The following is a 17,941-nucleotide window of genomic DNA, read 5'->3' as shown; positions in this document are numbered from 1 at the left end:
TTTTGTTCGTCAAAAATTTTTACTATTTATTTTATACGTATTACTTTAAGCTTTTTATTACAAAGTTCGTTCACGTAAATCGTTTTACACACATATTTTGATAATTATTTTTGTATCGTGAGAAGAAGCGTTTCTGCATTAATATCTACAAATTGAAAAACACTGTGAAGCTATAATTGTCACCTTTCAACGAGTATTGCATTGGAAATCTATGGTTCTCTTTCCTGGCGATCGATTATTACAGCCGAAAAAATAGTATTCTCTCTAAAAAAATCATTAGATCTGGCTCTCTTTTGTGGGAGATTCCTTTTTGAAATCTGAGAAAAATTGATTTATCAAAATTTAAAACGGTTAGTTGAAGATTTTTCTATCAGAGAGTCAGAGATTCGTTTTAAAAAATCAGTGTCTTCGACCGAAAACCAGAGAGATGGTAACTTTGCTACAAATGTGAGCTGAAAGCGTAACTCACCATCAGGAACCGCGTGACTGGTCATCAGGAAGTTCACGCAAGCGGCGCCAGTACCGTGTCCTACCAGCGTGACGTTTTTGGGATCGCCCCCAAAATAAGCGATGTTCTCCTGTACCCAATGTAACGCTGCGATCTGGTCCATCAGACCGTAATTCGCTGGCGAGCGTAAGTGCGAGTCTGTGTTGGCGTTTAGAAAGCCTGCAATCAAAACAAGCATCGCTTATAGCCAGTGCAATGCTCCTGGTGTCCATTATCGACGGTTACGGCTAGTATAACATTGCCGTGATCACACCGGAATTACCGTCGGTGGGCTTAACTTCAATCGTCGCATGTCGTGGACCATCAAATGACAGATGAGATAAACATGGGAACGAAATTGGGATTAGTCATGTCCGAGTGGGAAAAGTGAGAGGAAAAGGGAAATATAGAGGTGTAATGTCACTCATTAATGATTCCTATATATTTAGAGACACAATTGTGTTTAATCGTTTAACAAATTTAGGTACATGTATAGTTATTAATTATAATAAATAGTCGATAGTTTTATAAACGATTATGGTTATGTGAAACAAATCTTTTCGAATCTTAAAGAAAATTATTAGCAAATTATTTTTATTTATATTGATTAATAACATTAAGGGATAAATTTTGACCAGTTTTTATTCCTCATAATATGTAATGGGTGTTTTTCTTGTAAGAATTTTTCCAATTTTTGTGTTTGAAATTACAATATGTTTTAGAAATTCCAATACACAATTTAGATTGTTATGATAAACTTAATTTACGCACATTCTGCTTGAAATATTAATTGATTTTTGCATCTGTACGTGAATTATTTAGCCTACTAGGAATCGCGCGACGAGCGCAACCCTCTCGCGTGAAAGAACTAAATGGCTACGGGATGTAGAGATTGGCTCTGGCGAGCAGCGGGTATGATTTAGTGTTCAGACGCGTATCACGTCCTACTTTGTGTATCGTTTGCTGAGCGAGATATCGCTATCAATTGGGGGAGTCGAGGTGATATTTATGACGGCCGGATGGCGCCATTGGCGACAGTCTTACCCGATTTGTCGGGTTCAGCATTGTCATGATACGCAAACTGTTTCGACTTCGTCCTCGTCGAAATACATTCGTCAATAGACCGACTTTACTCTTTCCCTTCCGTTTCCGTCAAATAAATCTGGATTCGTAAATCTGCCAGCCGTGTCCAAGCTTGTGCATATTTATTCTCGTATTTGTTCCATCGGGGTTTCGTAGTTCTACCTTATGGTTGAAACACCAATTTCGCGAAGAAATTTCGACACTACGCGCTCTGAATAATAACGAGATGATTACGGTTGAGTACTTTTCGTTGTATTGTAATTATGTGTATATGGTAATTGTGGGCTATTTTCTTCTTCCAGATCCAATTATAGATCACAAGAATGTAGATGGAATCATAGATTTTAATATCCCCATACAATGATATTGCCATTTAATAAAAAATAAGTATCTCTCTCTTTTGGCGATAATTTTTCCTTAATTATTGAATTAATAATTTAGACGAAACCAGGAATTACCAACAGTGTCAGTTAGCCGTGTAGTCGATTAGTTCCAATCTCTTTTAATACAGATAGAAGAAGAAATTAGATTAGCGCTAATCGAATCAAGCCCGACCCTTCAGGGGCTTTCCACCTTTTCCTTCCTTTCATTCGACCGAATTAAATCGCGAGCGACGATTGTTGTTGCTGGCAAGTTCGGACGTGATAATTCACCACTGCAATAAGACCATACCTGGTCGGTATGTTTCCTTCGCAGTCGTCGTATGAAATGAAACGCCGCGCCATTAAATTATCCATCATATTTACCCGCCGACACTGCTGGAGATTGTTCTTCGCGGAGCTAAGAGGATTATTCCCATTATGAGCTGCGTGTATATATACTTGCCAGTGCTCATTAACTTTAGGGCACTCGGTACCTTAACAAGGGAGGCGTTACTGTCGTCAGGATCTAGGTCAACGATTGCGCCGACTGTTTTCCACCGGTTTTGCCAAATCGATAATTTGGAAAGCTATGCTGAGTGGAAAAACGCCCTTTCCCCTTTCTAAATTTCTTTACAGGATTGTGTAGGACTACGTAGAATTTTATAAGATTAAATAGGATTTAAGGATTTCTTGCAGATTGTTTCGTAAATATCCATCTAATTGAATCATCGCATAGGGAAATGGGAAATATTTGTTCCTTCTTTCTATTTTGAATTCTTTTTATTTTGAATTCTTTTGAATTGCAAAGCAGTTTCTTAAAATTTTCCGTACGACTGCTAATATATAGAATATTGCTGTGTCATTTTCAAGAACTTTTATATTTTTACAAACAGAATTGCAATACTGGTTTATTAAAACAGTCTTTTCATAAATAAAAAAGAAATAGTTTTTCCGATAACTTTGTCCATAGACTTTTCACAAATTGTGTCAATTAATTTTAAGGATTTCCAAATTAAAAAATAAAATAGAATAAAAATCTATAAAATCTATAAACTCTATAAAATCATGTCGGGATCGCTATTTTGGGAATCGATTTAGAGACAGACATGCTAAATAAACGTTTCAACTTTTAATATTTAATCTCATCATTTGTTGTTAGTCGGCATGTTATTAAATTTCATAATTAATTTATTAAGACAATTTTTTTTTACTTATCTACCAATATTATACGTAAAATTTCTGGTTAGCCCGTAGCCCTTTTCCTTTTTTCTTTTAACTTGTTTTTTAAATTATTGAGCCATTATACTACTATATAATTTTAATCTTTAATGTTAATCTTTAATTCAGTTTAATTTTAAACTACATTTCAACTTCGAAACTACATTTCATAGTATTGATTCTCGCCATCCATAACCAATCTAATCCAATTAATTCTAAATAATATTAATTTGAAATTGTATTGTTAAATATAATGGAATATCTTCCTATTTTTACTTTGAAATAGTTACCTGATTTTTTTCCATGTTAACGATCATCTGGAATATTTTTACATCCCAATTAAAATCACGATTGTTAACAACATATTGTATGTTATTGTTTGCTTTCCCATTTATTAGTATTTGAAGATATTATGGATATGAATTCATAACAATATAATTTTCTGCAACTAGAGATTAAACAAAAATTAAACGGAATAAGCATATTGAGTAGTTTACATTATGAAAGTATTTATAAAAAATAAGTTAAGATTTTATTAAATATAATGCTTTTTGTTGCGAATTTTTGATGCAATTGCACATTTAAAGATGTAAAGAATAATTATTAAAAAAGAAGGAAAATCTGTTACAACAAACAAAATATCTATACAAAATAATATTTTACAAAATAATATTTCACATTTTTTCGTCGTAAGAGGAGGTTTAAAAACATCTGAAGAAGCTAGATTCTAGAGTTAAATTGTTTATGATACGATTATTGTCTAAAAATTTTGCAGAGAATATTCGTATCTTTTACTTTTCCTTATCTTCCTTTGGACTTTTTATCTCTTAAAGTTTTATAGGAGATTGAGTTTTCACCGCTTGTTGTATCCACTTCCTAAGACTTTTATTCAATAGGACGTTAGTGACGCAATCTGATATCGATCGGATTGCTGGGATTGTGATTTTCGTACCTCCTTCAGGTCTCTCTTTGAATTTTTGTGACGTTGAATTCCTGTAGGATTAGAATCTTCCGAGACTTTTGTGTAATGGGACGTTTGCATCGTCTCGATCTACAATCTTTTCCATCTTATGGCGGGTGGCGTCTCCTCATCTACGCTTCCAACCCTCGGGCCATGTCTGGTCCGATCCAATAACGATTCTTCGCTTTACGTCGAAAAGAGGAAAAAACGCACAAAGCTCTTTCGCATGCGTTCACACGCACCAGAGAGGTGCGAGAACATGAAAGCGGAATAGAAATAAAGCACCGGTCATGTCCCATTTGATATTCAACCTCCGGCGTATCTGTCGCGCTGCGCTTCCGCGTCTCCTATTCTTCTCGTTACAATGGAACTGCTGAACGCTATTCGTTGATTTAAATTTTCCGGTACACGCTGGTATACACGCGCGTGGGTGGAAGGGAATAGGGCTCGGTGGATATCGCCGGTCGGCGCGGCGCTCACAAAGCGTCGCATCATTTTTCGAAACGAAGAAAAATGGGAAAAAAAAAACGGAGGTGCGCGAGAAAAAAAAACTAGGGCTGTTGCGGAGTTGGAATTTCCTAGGCGTTGCCATTTTATTCCGATCCCCTCTGCGGTTGTTTTCTCGTGGCTCTTTTTGTTTTTCATTTCACTATCGACAGAAACGAATTCCAGAATTTGGATTTACTATTTTGCTGTCATCGTGTACCATTTTTCGAATTCATTTTCATGAGAAATATACCCTTTTAATGCTACTCTTCTCATTATTTTTTTGCGCGCTTTCCTTAATAAGTACGTAAATTAGCTTTTTAGCGTCTGATAATATCTTACAAGAACTGTAAGATTAACTAATAATTGAATCTCTTAAGATTCTTGTTCACCACTACTATCTCGTCATATAAATTACAATGTCAAAAACGAGAAAAAATATAAGATAAAAATTCTTGTAAAATATGTTAATATAAAAATATGCTCCAATAAAACAATATTTATAATTTATAATTGGTAGAATCGACTTGTAAAATAATTTGCAAACTTCTTGTTTCGTTAATAAGTAAATCTGAAGGAAATGAATTGTGTACAATTAAAAATGAAATGGGATGGCATGTTCACACCTATAATTGCGATTAATAATATATACAGAAATGAAAAGCTAGTTTTCAGTTTTGTAATCTGTTCTATCGATTCCATGTTGTTTTATTGAAAATACTTTTATTCTTCGAATATATATTGTAAGAATTTCTATTGTGTGTTTTCTCACTTCTAATGACACAATCTGAGATAATAATGGTGAGTGAACAGAAATAATCAATTAAAATAATTTAATAACAAGTCCAAATCTAAAGCATCGGTTTTCAAGTCTTTAAATTCTTCACTCTGCTAGAATTTTTAGTGATTTCTATTTCTCCTTCGTTGAAATCTTAAAGCGAGAGAATTTTAAGACACCCTGTATGCAACGAAGGTGATGGACGAGAACGGCGGAGTTTGCTGTCGCGTCGACGAACAGGATGAGTAAGAGAGAGAGAGAGAGAGAGAGAGAGAGAGAGAGAGTGATTGAGAGGGAGGAGGAGAGAAGGGTAGAGTCAAGAATTTAGTTTGGTGAAACGGAAGACCTGGCCGTAATGAGTTTCCTATTAGATTTGGTTGCCCGGGTTGCCAGGCAACAACCTGGGTCGCCGGAACTTGCAATCCCCGTGGCGTTCGCGGCCAAGTTCTCACCATCGCTTCTTCATATTCTTCTACTTTTTCTGCGGCTTCTTACACTGTCGATGAGCGAACGTCGCACGTCAAACGTCACAAAGTAACAAATTCTGTTTAATGACGCCTTGGCGTAATGCGTGGGATCGTGGTAGTTTACATCTTGAACAGATGAGTGTTTTGAACTAATTGATCGGTTTCAAGGACTAGTTTCATCAACACCGACTTCGGTTGGTCAGCCCTTTCGCAATCGTAGTCTCTAGTCTGTTGCGAATAGAGCAGGAAAATTGAGTAAACACACTTAGCGTTAAGTGACGTTGGTGTAACCGGCTCTAAATAGCTAATGAGCTACGGTCGACTGGCTCGTTTCAAACCTTAACTGCTGCGAGGTAATGTTTCACACCATTAAGCGAACAGCTAACATATGTGATTTATCTGAGTTCCGAACAGTTTGCAAAAGTTATATCTGACTCAGCAATCGAGATTAATTATCGAGGTTTAACGCAGAAGAGAAGGAATGCATGTAGAAACTAAGAAATGTTGAATACATAAGAGATTGACGACACAGTGGAGACAAAGAATTTAGATCTAAATTACGTATCGATCCGTAAATTAAAGCAGTAGTTTTTAAAGAACTTATAAAGGGAGGATCCTTCCAAGTAGTGTACACATAGATTTTGCCTTTAAATACACCTCCCTAACTTTAAGTACCTTCAACTTTAATGTGATTCCTTTTGTTTTAATTTTATCTTTATTTTTCTTTTTATTATGCTTAATATACAAATGTAATATATGATTATTCTCTTTGTATCTTTTATTCTATTTTTATTTATTGATCCAAACAGTTGTATACATTTTGTAATTTTCACTGTTGATGAAAACTATGTAATACGATTGAAACGTTCGATATTGTTGGAATTGTTCTACATATATAAGTTAACCTCTCCTGATTATTTTTATTCTCCATTAATTACAGCCAAGTGGCATGACGCAATATTCAAGTATTCGCGAGAAATTTACATGGAAAGTTTCTCGTGCGTCTTCTGTACTGGTTGCGGTAGAGAGAGAGCAAGCGTTGTGCAGCGAGCAAGGAATTTTTTTTATTTATTATATGACCTCTCTTGCTTCATTTGATTATTTGGTTCATTTAACGTTAGTCGAGCAGAAACTGTAGTTTTTTTTTTCGCAAGGCGCACGAGAAACTTTAGTCGCAAATTCCTCGCGAATACTTGAATATTGAGTCGTGCCACTTGCTTGTATGAATTAATTGAAGTTAAGTACTAAAACATATTTAAAGTTGGGCGAAATTCGTGTGTACACTACTGTCTTTCTCTTGTTAGAAATTGGAAATTTTATAAGACGAATCGATATAAAAAAAAAAGACTCGAAGGAAAACTACTTACTTACTTAGACATAAGAGTTCAATTTAATTAATCCTGGAACTCATTATTCAAAAGTTTAAGAAAATAGGAAATTGTTTTAAGAATTCAAAATGAACACTACAACTTAAAGATTGAATTTCCAATTCTAAGTGTCTATTTACATCCAAGGATAAGCGAAGGTACAGTTTCTCGACACAATTCTCGAGCATCTAAGATTTCCAGGTGCAAAAAGGTAGGAGATTTGGCTCTCCTGAAAATCCGGGATTCCAGGACTGGAGGGATCTGGAGGTGTCACCGAATTGGGATCGAAGGCATCTGTCATGACTTACCCAGAATACCGAGTCTATAGTTGATGGTGACGACGACGACGCCTCCGTAACTTGCCAGGACGCTGCCGTCGTAAGGATTTCCACTGCTCCATTCGTAGCTCTCACCATGCACGAACACAATCACAGGATACCTTCTGCCGCCACCGTCCCTCGCGCCAGCTGTAATCAATAAAATTATCCTGTGATCGATCGACAGTCTCGACACCTGATAGTTCACGTCTCACGGCCTTAAAAGGTCATTTTTCAGTCTTTTAAGGTTCTACGAAGTTTTGACAGTCGGGTAAAGAATTGCCATGTCCTGAAGAAATGCAAACTTTACATATCAGCAATCGAACAGTCATATCCTTTAAGTCGTAAATTATAGCGTATTTGAAAATGCGCAATTTGCAAATAGACACCCGGTGATAAAAACAGAATATATTTGAAAAATTTAAATGCATAGGAAAGAATTAGAATTCCGTTCGAGTTTCGTCGACGAATAAATACATGCACAACAAATCAATAAATAACATTGTCGACAAAATTTAATTTTTCTTATGTTAAATTAATATATGATGAGAGCATTTCCCGTCGTATTTTTTGCACTAATGTATTTCAAATTTGTTTGTCAAATTTTTTTATTTATGAGGAGAGCAGAGTTTATGAATATAACATGCATTTAAAAATTTCTTATCTCTTCTGCTTAGACATAAATAAATTCATAGGAAATAGCTACTGAATTTAACATGATTTTTTCTATTCATATTTTATAAAAGACTTTAGACCGAAATAAATCATTTTAATTAAGAAAAAGGCTATACGACGAATTGTTGTTAGTAAAATATATAAGTTTTTAAAAAGAGATATATTGATCAATAAAAAAGTTGAAGTTTGTAGAATAAATTCTAACTCACTTTTTAAATCAGCTTCAAAAGATACATAAGAGAATCAGTCAAAATTATTCATTTAATAAAATCATTGTCAATAATGTAAACTATGAATTGATCGATACACATAATAACATAAGTAAAAAAGTAGTAAAATATTATATTTAAAAACAAATAAGTATTTAATAATAAATAAAAATCAGTGGTAGATTTGTAACTTAATCTATAATATTATCTTAAAAATGTGGTTAAGTATGTAATACGCGAAGGATTTCGATGCTCATTCGAGTTCTACATCTAATAGACAAGCTATGCGTGTTGGGCGACGTGTCGCCTTTTGATGTAATTAAAACAAGCGGCAGCGACGGCGGTGACTCGTACACACGAAAGGGGGGTGCGTCAATCTGATTTGCCATGGTAATGCCGGAAGGGTGAACACGCGAGGGTGATCGCTGCGGCCAGACCGAGCACCGGTCATAATTCAACAAATCACGCGTCATTATCCTCGCGATAACGGCCCACATCGCGGTCACCCTATTGCCCCCTGCCTTCTACATCCCTTCCTAAACCATCGTCAAAATGCAACGATCCCACGACAAGTCTTATCGATTAGTTTATAACCAGTACTTACGATTTTTTTAATAATACTGTAATAATTTTTATTTCCGGATTTAGCTTGATTATTAAAAAAATATATATTTAGATTAATTTTGTGTTCTTTTTCATTTTAACCGCAATTTGAAATATATATAATCTCAGAGAAGAAGCCAAAGAGTTGGCTTTATAGCGTCTTCCGATTTGAAATATTAAACTGCAACAAATATTAAATTAAGACTCGAAAAAATTTAATTTAATTTAATTTAATTTCTTCCCTTTAAGATTTATTTTCTAGAATTCTTCAAAAACAATTTAAAGTAATAACGTAAAGTCTTTCGCAAGAGATTACGTAAGAAACGAGATTTTAATATTCATTTACACTCTTGAGAGTTAATTTGCGAAACGAATCTTGCAAGAATGAAGCGTGTCGCGGAAAATGGACAGCATCAGTGTGATTAAGGGAGTAAACGGGCGCTTGATTGACCGACCGTGTTAATTAAGTGACCGTCCACGAACGATGATGATTCGGTAGCCAAATCAATTAATGGACCGCAACTACGCCGGCTAATTATTATTTTCATTATCGTCCTTGTAGCTTCCTCACGTGCTTCCTAATTGGCGCCTCCACCGATTGCTCGAAATACACGTCCCCAGATATATGTTATCCCAGATATATGTTAAAGCCCATTTTATACGGCTGTAGGAATTCACAGGAGAATTCTGTTACTAATTGTCTACATGTAACATCTGAAGTTCTGAAACCAATTAATTTCTTGCAATTCTTTTTGATGAATTTCTTAAAATTCCTGTTCATTCATCAGTACTATCTCAGTTTGTGATGTCAGGTCAGAATTAGCGAAAAACATATAATAAAAATTGCAAAATATATTAATATGAAACATTATATGTATTTTAATAAAACAAACATTTACAACCGACAGAACCGCATGTAAAATATACTGGAAATTTTCCTTTTATGTCGTTAACTGATAAATAATCATATATCCCGAAATGAATTATTCATAAAAAATAAAATGAGCGGTGTTTACATTTATAACAAATTGTCAAAATAATAATAAATACGTTTTAATTTTTTCCAAAACAAAAAGTTTTTGTATAAGTTTCTTTTATCGATTGTAAATGTTATTTTTATTGAAAAATATTTCTCTTCAAATATAATTTGCAAGAATTTTTATTGTGTGTTTTCTGGCTTGTATGACGTAACAATCAGAGATAATAATAAATGAATAGGAGTCTTAATAATGTTTACATGTTTCTGTTTCTTTCTTTCGTATAAAACAAATTAATGAATAAATAAAGATAATAAAGAATAAACTTTTTACTTTGATATTTCTAAACATTAACAACATAACTGTTTATCCATATTATATATATTAAATTTTGTATAAATTATAATTTACGAATTTTTAAAAGTTTTTTTAATGCCCATTTTCACTAATGTATGTAGATTAATCTCGGTTAAATTTACTTTTTATCTTTTATAATTCTTAGAACTAAGAAAAGATGAAGAGTAAATTGAATTGAAATTAAAGTTAACATTAGTGAAAAACAAAGTCTACATTGTGAAAATGAGTATAAAAGTAGAAAAGTTTAATAATATCCGAAGTTTCAAGGTTTAGAGAGCAACAAATATGAGAATTCAAAATTTACGATATTTGAGAATAAAAATTGGAATCTGAGATAAGAAGATCTAACAATGCGAAAGGGAAAATACGTGCGGTTTATCTGCAAACTCCAATTTTCGATATGAAATCCGTGAATCCGGAATTCGGAGTATTGAAGGATTTCGCAATCGCAGCTCTGCATTTCTCGTAAACAAAGAATAAGAATCTCATTTCCTCGTTGCGGAAGGGAAAATTGGGATTTCAACTTATCCGGCCTCGTGGCCGTCGCGATACATTATTTCAGCCGTGAATAAATTTACAAGCGCCCTGTCAATATTTGATGCGATCCACAAACAATTTGCTGGGGCGCCTCTAACGGACTTTACATATTCATAAAGCGGTGTTCCGTAGTTTGATATCGTGGATGGTAAACGAGAACTATCTACGTTCCCGTTAGATCGCTTTATTTTGCAAACTCGATATTGCATCCGCCTTCTTAGTAATGCTTCCTTTAATCCTTTTGGACTCCTGGCAAATGCCGCTAACAGATAAAACCTGGTGCATTTACGCAGGAATCGAAATTGTAACTTTCCTGATATTTTCTAGCTCGACTTTGTTATCAAGATTTAATTTTGATTCTTATTGTCATCCTCGTAATATTTTAAATGAAAACAAGAGCATCACGAGAAAAAACTTATTTAATTAAAATATGGCTTCAATTTTTTTTTCAATTCAAATCAGATTAAATAAACATCGAAATTTCGTTAAATTTAGATTTTCACTGTCACAATATTTGATATTCTAAATTGAACGGATTTAAAAAATGAAATTTCCATTAAATTCCAATAAGTTGTATACATAAATATGATACACTGGAAAAAAAAAAAATCTTAATTTTAAAGAAATAATTTCTTTGCTCGTAATAAAAGAAATTATTTCGGACATTCGTAAATGTGAAATAATCTCCCTTAAATTAATTCGATAAAGAAAGAAGAACTTATTGCGAGAGAAATATTACCTCAGCCAGGATTCAAATCTCCCGATTTTCGAATGTTTCGGCGTCTTATCATATTTATATTATTATTTTTAGATCGATTGTATTTAATATCCGAACGCGCAATCACATCTGAGATAATTAAATTTAAATTAAGAATATACATATATTGTATTCATAACATCTAACTTTGACTGATTATTAACGTTCTCTATTATATTTATGTATATTAATGTATATCATTTACAGTCAGACAAGGTCGTACTTATTCCAATAAGTTATTTCTACGCAATGGTACACTGAAAAAAAATATAGTCAATTTTAATAAATATTTAGTTGAATACTGCCAACTAAATATTTATTAAATATAAAGATATATTTATTTGATACAAGAAATATTAATTTAATTTAACAATCATTTTTTTTATTGAACAGATACTTATTTATTGTAAGTAAATGTTTAGTTGGCAGTATTGAATTAAATATTTATTAAAATTAATTACAATTTTTTTCTCAGTGTATAAATATGCGAATATTAAATGTTTATTTTCCATGATAATTAGAAGAATATTTGTTTTCTTAAATTTCTTTTTTTCTAACTTAATCTCTAATCTTATTTTTAACTTTTACTATATTTCGTTCTTTTGAAATATTACATGTAGACAGACAAAAAGGAAAAGAAGACAGAAAATACAGAGAGAGAGAGAGAGTTTTTTTTTAGAGAGAGAGAGAGAGAGAGAGAGAGAGAGAGAGAGAGAGAGAGAGAGAGAGAGCTGAAAAAGGTAGGATTAACGTCAGGCTAAACCTTGCACAATGATGCGCAGCAAGGTCGGATGCAACTGCAGTGCAGCGCACTTTGTCGCATCGTCCTGTGAGTTACAATGATACAGGCAGGATTACGGTGTACAGATAAGGATGACGACGGTGCGGTTATCACGGCTGCATTCATTGCTTGTATTCACAGTAGAATCGCCGCGGTAAAAGCTTGCATACAGTCCTAGAGCGATGTGCACGCCGGATACGCTCGTCTTATTAGAAACGTCCTCATGACTGCTCTATGTGGCCACTCAGGACAACGACGTTTATCATCCTCATAAATCTTATCATTTCCGTTCTCCCGAATTCCTTTGCAGTATAATTGTTTGCTTTAGGTAAAGAGAACCTGACAATTTGTACAGATAGAAAAGTTACTAATTCGAGAAACAAGATAGGGAGAAATTGAAAGATTAAGATACAATAAAGGATAATGAGAAGATTTTAGAATGAATATATATGAATGAGAATTAAATAATTTCAGAAATTAAGGATGTGAGCAAAAGAATGGAAATTAAATTGAAAATAAACTGATTTTGATAGTAAAAAGAATAAGGTATGAGAGGATTCAACAATGAATATTAATTTTAAATATTCGAGTTACAATCAATAATTGAATAATTTTATAACTTAATACAGTAGAAAGCGGTTTTATTTGTGTTATAAACAATTCATTAAAGTCCTCATTATTTTGTATTGAATTTTTAATATATCTGTATTAATTCACATATAATATGTCATTTGAATATTTTGGATTAAATTGATATTTAATCTATTTTGTGTTAAAATACACAATTTATGGGTAAATGTGCAAATAAAAATAATGATTTTGAAACGTAACTAAGGTAAATGAATAAAATGTGTTAACATATTAGAAATGTTAAATTTTTTCGAACATGTTAATTTAACATGTTATTTTCAATATTAATTTTAAACGCAGAAATGTGATTGCGTTCTCTGTATTAATTTTTTACATAATATTTGTGTTACTTTCTAACATATTTATCTCTATATTTATGTTAAATTAACAGAAAAATTTGAGTGGACCGTTTGGAACATATAAAATGCATTGAATCGAACGAATTTTTGAATGGTAAAGATTTTGAGCCAATCTGAGAATTCCGATTCAAGTATTCTCAAATTCAACGATCATAAACGCAGCTTTTGGTTTGAATTCGTTCCGACTGCAAAGTCCTTCACGAGTAAATTCTCCTCTATATCGGCTTAACCATCTCCTTGATTCTGTCGATATAGATTCTATCATTTTCTAGATTGACGCGCTCCAATATGTACGAATGGATTTTAAATCGACGAGAAAAAAATGATATTTTTTGCCGCTTTTGCATCTCATTTTTTGACGCATCTCTGCATTGGGACTACCAATTTTTTTGGACTGGTTGGAATATCGAGAGCGTTACATCATAAAAATGTCGTTAAAAGTTTTTTATTGCGTCATTATTTTCTTTAATCGAAAAATTCTAGATGGAAAATTTCCAGAACAAGAGAAATCGGTAGCGTTGGACGGTGACATGAACATAGCCTATCGTTATTTTTATGCTCGACGGTACCACATTTCTTGTTAAAAAAAATTCTCAATACTGTTTTTTAATATTTTAATTTATTTTTTTCCGCGAGCTCTCTTCGTGTAATTTCAAATAGATTTGTTCGCACTCTTTTACATTCTCTTGCCTCCAATCTCCTCCATTCTCTGACATTTGGTGTAGACGTCGCGATATTTAAACAGAAATAACACCATGAAATTCTGTTTAACGCGTTAACTAACGTGTTCGGTCGTAAGTCCGACACGGCAATCGGTTCTCTTATCCGGCGAACAATCTTGAACTACTTTACATGTCCCTTTAGCCACCTTTTACCGCCCGCGAGAGGATGAGGGAGTCGCCATTTCCAGAATCTGTTTTAAAGGTATCCTAGTGGAGAAACAGGTCGGAAGAATGGAAAAAATGGGAGAATCATTTAAGATTTTCGTACTTTTCGGATTTTCAACCCCTGCAAGCGCCGATAAGGTGCGCACAAACGAGCATAAATGAGTTCCGCCATCGCATCGGTCGAGATTTTCGCGTCGTAAAATTTCGCTGCTAGATATATGTAAAAAAATACTGCGACGCTTTTTTTTCCGTTTGCTCATTTGGTGTTCGTGTAATCGGTCGTATTATGTGCGCCCTCATCCCGAACAGTTGGCGGATAATTTCGAGCAGCCCGAGGGAAGTTTTGCCATTATCTCGGAACGAGATTTTTCGAGCGCAACTGTAGGGATTGTGATTAAATAATTATGGGAAAGAATAGAACGTACTTTTTTCTATGGAAACACAACAAGAGAGAAAATCAAAAAAGTCAAATTCCGTCCAAATATAATTTTTTTTCTATTCTTATATAAAGTAGATAATTTTGTAAAACAAATTTTAACTTTTGCAAATCTAAATTTGACGACGTCAAACGCTTCATGTTTCACAAACTTTCAGAATTTTTTATTACCATTAAAATCTAATTTAAAAACCTCTTATTGCAATATTTAATATTGTAAATTGAAATTTCTTGTCAGCAAAATTTAATTAAGAATCTTATAGCCGTAATATTTCAAAAGATTAAAAAAAAATATTGTTTGAAAAGTATTTTTTTTAGGTACATCGGAAAAAAACTTTAGGTTTTCAAAATGATTACAAAAAAATATTTTCTAGTTCAGGCTGAGTCAAAAGTTGCGGCAACAGTTGCCAGAGGGAACAATCAATAGTCGGAGACAATCGTGATGTGACGTGACGAATTCAGAGCAGTCAGTAAATTTTCTAGGCAAATGGAGTAACGCTAGAACTGTCTTGTTTCCTTTCCTATTAAATTTAGACATTTTATTATTAAGGAAAGAATTTTTTGACACATTTCGACTAGCGAAGGAGCTCATCGAATCGATTCGATGCGAATGCCAATTTAAAAAGTAAACTAAAAATGAGAAATTGCTCGATGAAGGCTTTGAATCTATGCTGCATAACAACTTTCTTTATTCTTTATAAAAGCTTTCGTTGTTAATGATATTTCGTTAATTAGAATCGGTAATATTAAAATCCCATTTAAACTCTAATTAAAAATCTTTTTAATGTCCCCCCGACTAAGAGAGTAGAGTACTTTAGTAGACTGCGTCGTTAGACGATAATTGCGCCGTAAATTTTTTTAAAATCACGTTTTTATTTTGCGTAACAAGATGCAGATGACAGTTCATATAATCAAATAATAAAAAATTAATAGAGATTGCATTGTGCTTTCTCTGCGAAAGGATAAAATAAGAGAACAATGCGAAGAATTATATATTTTTTGAATGAGGTACAAGGTAGAAAAGCAAAAAAATCGAATGAAAATAAATAAATGAATAAATATGTACAGTGTAAAAAGTATTCTTACAAGGTAAAGTAAAAAGGAGCCTTATCTGTAAAAAATAAGTAATTAATAATTTTACATAATGAGTAAGTTCTGTTCTAATATAAACAATAAAACTTTGCGTGTTCCTGATCTTAAACTAAATTTCTAGACGAATACATTTTCAAGTAATACAATTTTTCATGTTTGCTTATTTTTAGGGTAATGTATTTTATTCAATTATTTATTATATCTTTTTAAGTAAAATAATTTTTAGAAATATATAGTTTATTTTATTCTTTATAAATAAACTGCTAATTAATGTTTGCTTTTTAAAAATACGGTTTTCTTAAAGATATCTTTTTCTGTACGTATATTTTTTACATTCACTATATTATATACACAATATAAGAAATTATATTGTATTATCAACATTGATTTACAGAAAAATGTTTAAATCAATAAACGGATTTAATAAGGAAGATTTCAGAGTTTGACGGTGTCCTGCCGTCTCCATCGAAAAATTTCTGCACTACAGTGATTTTTTAATACCCTATGTCTCGGGAGCATCGGATTCGCGTCGGCTACAAATCTCGAACCGGGGGAAACACCAACAAAGCTTCGTGATTTTGCTGACAGTGTCTGCCGTCGACGATGGCACTTGATAGATGATAACAACCGGTTTACCTCTCGCCTACCGGAAGCCATTCACGATGGCACAGCTGGATGTGGGGACGGTAAACAGCCGTGACGCACGCGGTTTTGGAACGCGAACATGAAAAAGCGGAGGGGAGCAAAAAAAAAAAGAAAATAATTAATGAGAGCGAAGCTATTGTCGTGTATCGCCCTGCCTGATGATGGATCGCGATGGGGGTTATCGGCGCGAGCTCTCATCGCCTGTCTGCTCGATGATGACCCGTTTATAAAGCGGATTTTCCGCATGCCAACATTGCCTGCTTGACGTTAAAAAGACTATCCACGGTTTATCAAAAATATTGTTTATTTAAAAATAAAGTTTATTTATTTTTATAAATTATTAATTAATTGTACATTATTTACAATATGAATATATATTTTTTATAATTGTTATTAAAATATTGTTAGTAAAATATGATTAAGGAGAGCTTTATGTTCACATTCATAGTCAATCTTATATTAAGATTTCTTTAAATTTATCTTCAGTTCTCTACGAATCATTTTATTGAGCATCTAAAGATAAATTTAAGGAAGCTTTAAATATACGGCCTCATTATGAATACGGGCACCAGACTCACGATATTTTTTATAATACAAAATATACGCATATATACAGGGTCACCAAAATCCAGAAAAATCGAACAATTTCTGTAAACAAAATGTTTTTAATGAAAAATTAAATATTACAAAAAATCCTTTTACATGGCACTTGGGGGATTCCTGTAGAGCACAATTATTCGATATGTCTCCCATTAGCTTGAATGACAATCTCTATTCTCGGTCTGAAGCATTCACACGCTGTAATATAACGCTGTCCATGCCGACGAATGCTGCCTCAATAACGGTCCTTAATAACGTCACATTGGGCTGCCGAGACTTGTTTGTGACCCTTTCAACTACGCTCCATACGTAGTACTTCAAGGGATTTAAATCTGAGAATTGTTGGGAGACCAGAATGGGAGCCGAGGCGAACAACTCAACTTGTCCTGGCAGCCTCAGAGCCTCTGTCGTATCTTTTAATGCGTACGATTTGTATCGAAGGTTCTTCTCGGCAATTCGACGCATCGTTGGCTCGCTTACACCAACAATCGATGATAATTTTCGCGACGATTGCGCTGGGTCATCTGAAATCAGCGCTTGAGTCCTTTCAACGACTGCGGGAGTCCTCGCGGTGCGTTTTTTCGAGTGACTCTTTCTCGCTGGCATACCTTTCGTAGAACCTTCGTTGGAGTGTTTTTAAAGTCGTACATTTTGTCACAACGTCATAAACGGTTGATCTTGGATATCCAAAGAACCGAATTATTTCCGTTACTGAATGTCCAGCTTTCAGTGATCGCGGCTCTTCGATTATACTCTGCACTCGGTTTCAACATCGCGGCAATTTTGAGAATATGACTATTTATTAGAAGCATCAAGCTTTCTCGGACGCCAACAACAATCTCTCAACGGAAAATTTAAATTGAAATTTGG

At 33.6% G+C, this 17,941-nt stretch overlaps 1 protein-coding gene across 1 annotated transcript in view; it reads right to left on the bottom strand.

Annotated features, from left to right (window-relative positions):
* Nucleotides 1-17,677, bottom strand: part of LOC108691716 (neuroligin-1-like) — a 34,759-nt gene extending 17,082 nt beyond the window's left edge. The window contains exons 1-3 of the mRNA XM_018199582.1: nucleotides 17,269-17,677; nucleotides 7,518-7,676; nucleotides 470-667 (exon numbers count right to left, since the gene is read on the bottom strand). Of these exons, the coding sequence (XP_018055071.1) occupies nucleotides 470-667; nucleotides 7,518-7,676; nucleotides 17,269-17,677 (766 nt within the window). The remainder of the gene's footprint in view (nucleotides 1-469; nucleotides 668-7,517; nucleotides 7,677-17,268) is intronic.
* Between the last annotated feature and the right edge of the window lie 264 nt (nucleotides 17,678-17,941).

This window comes from Atta colombica, unplaced genomic scaffold, assembly GCF_001594045.1.
Source record: "Atta colombica isolate Treedump-2 unplaced genomic scaffold, Acol1.0 scaffold51, whole genome shotgun sequence".
In the NCBI taxonomy this organism is placed as follows: domain Eukaryota; kingdom Metazoa; phylum Arthropoda; class Insecta; order Hymenoptera; family Formicidae; genus Atta; species Atta colombica.
This window is presented reverse-complemented; position numbering and strand designations above follow the sequence as displayed.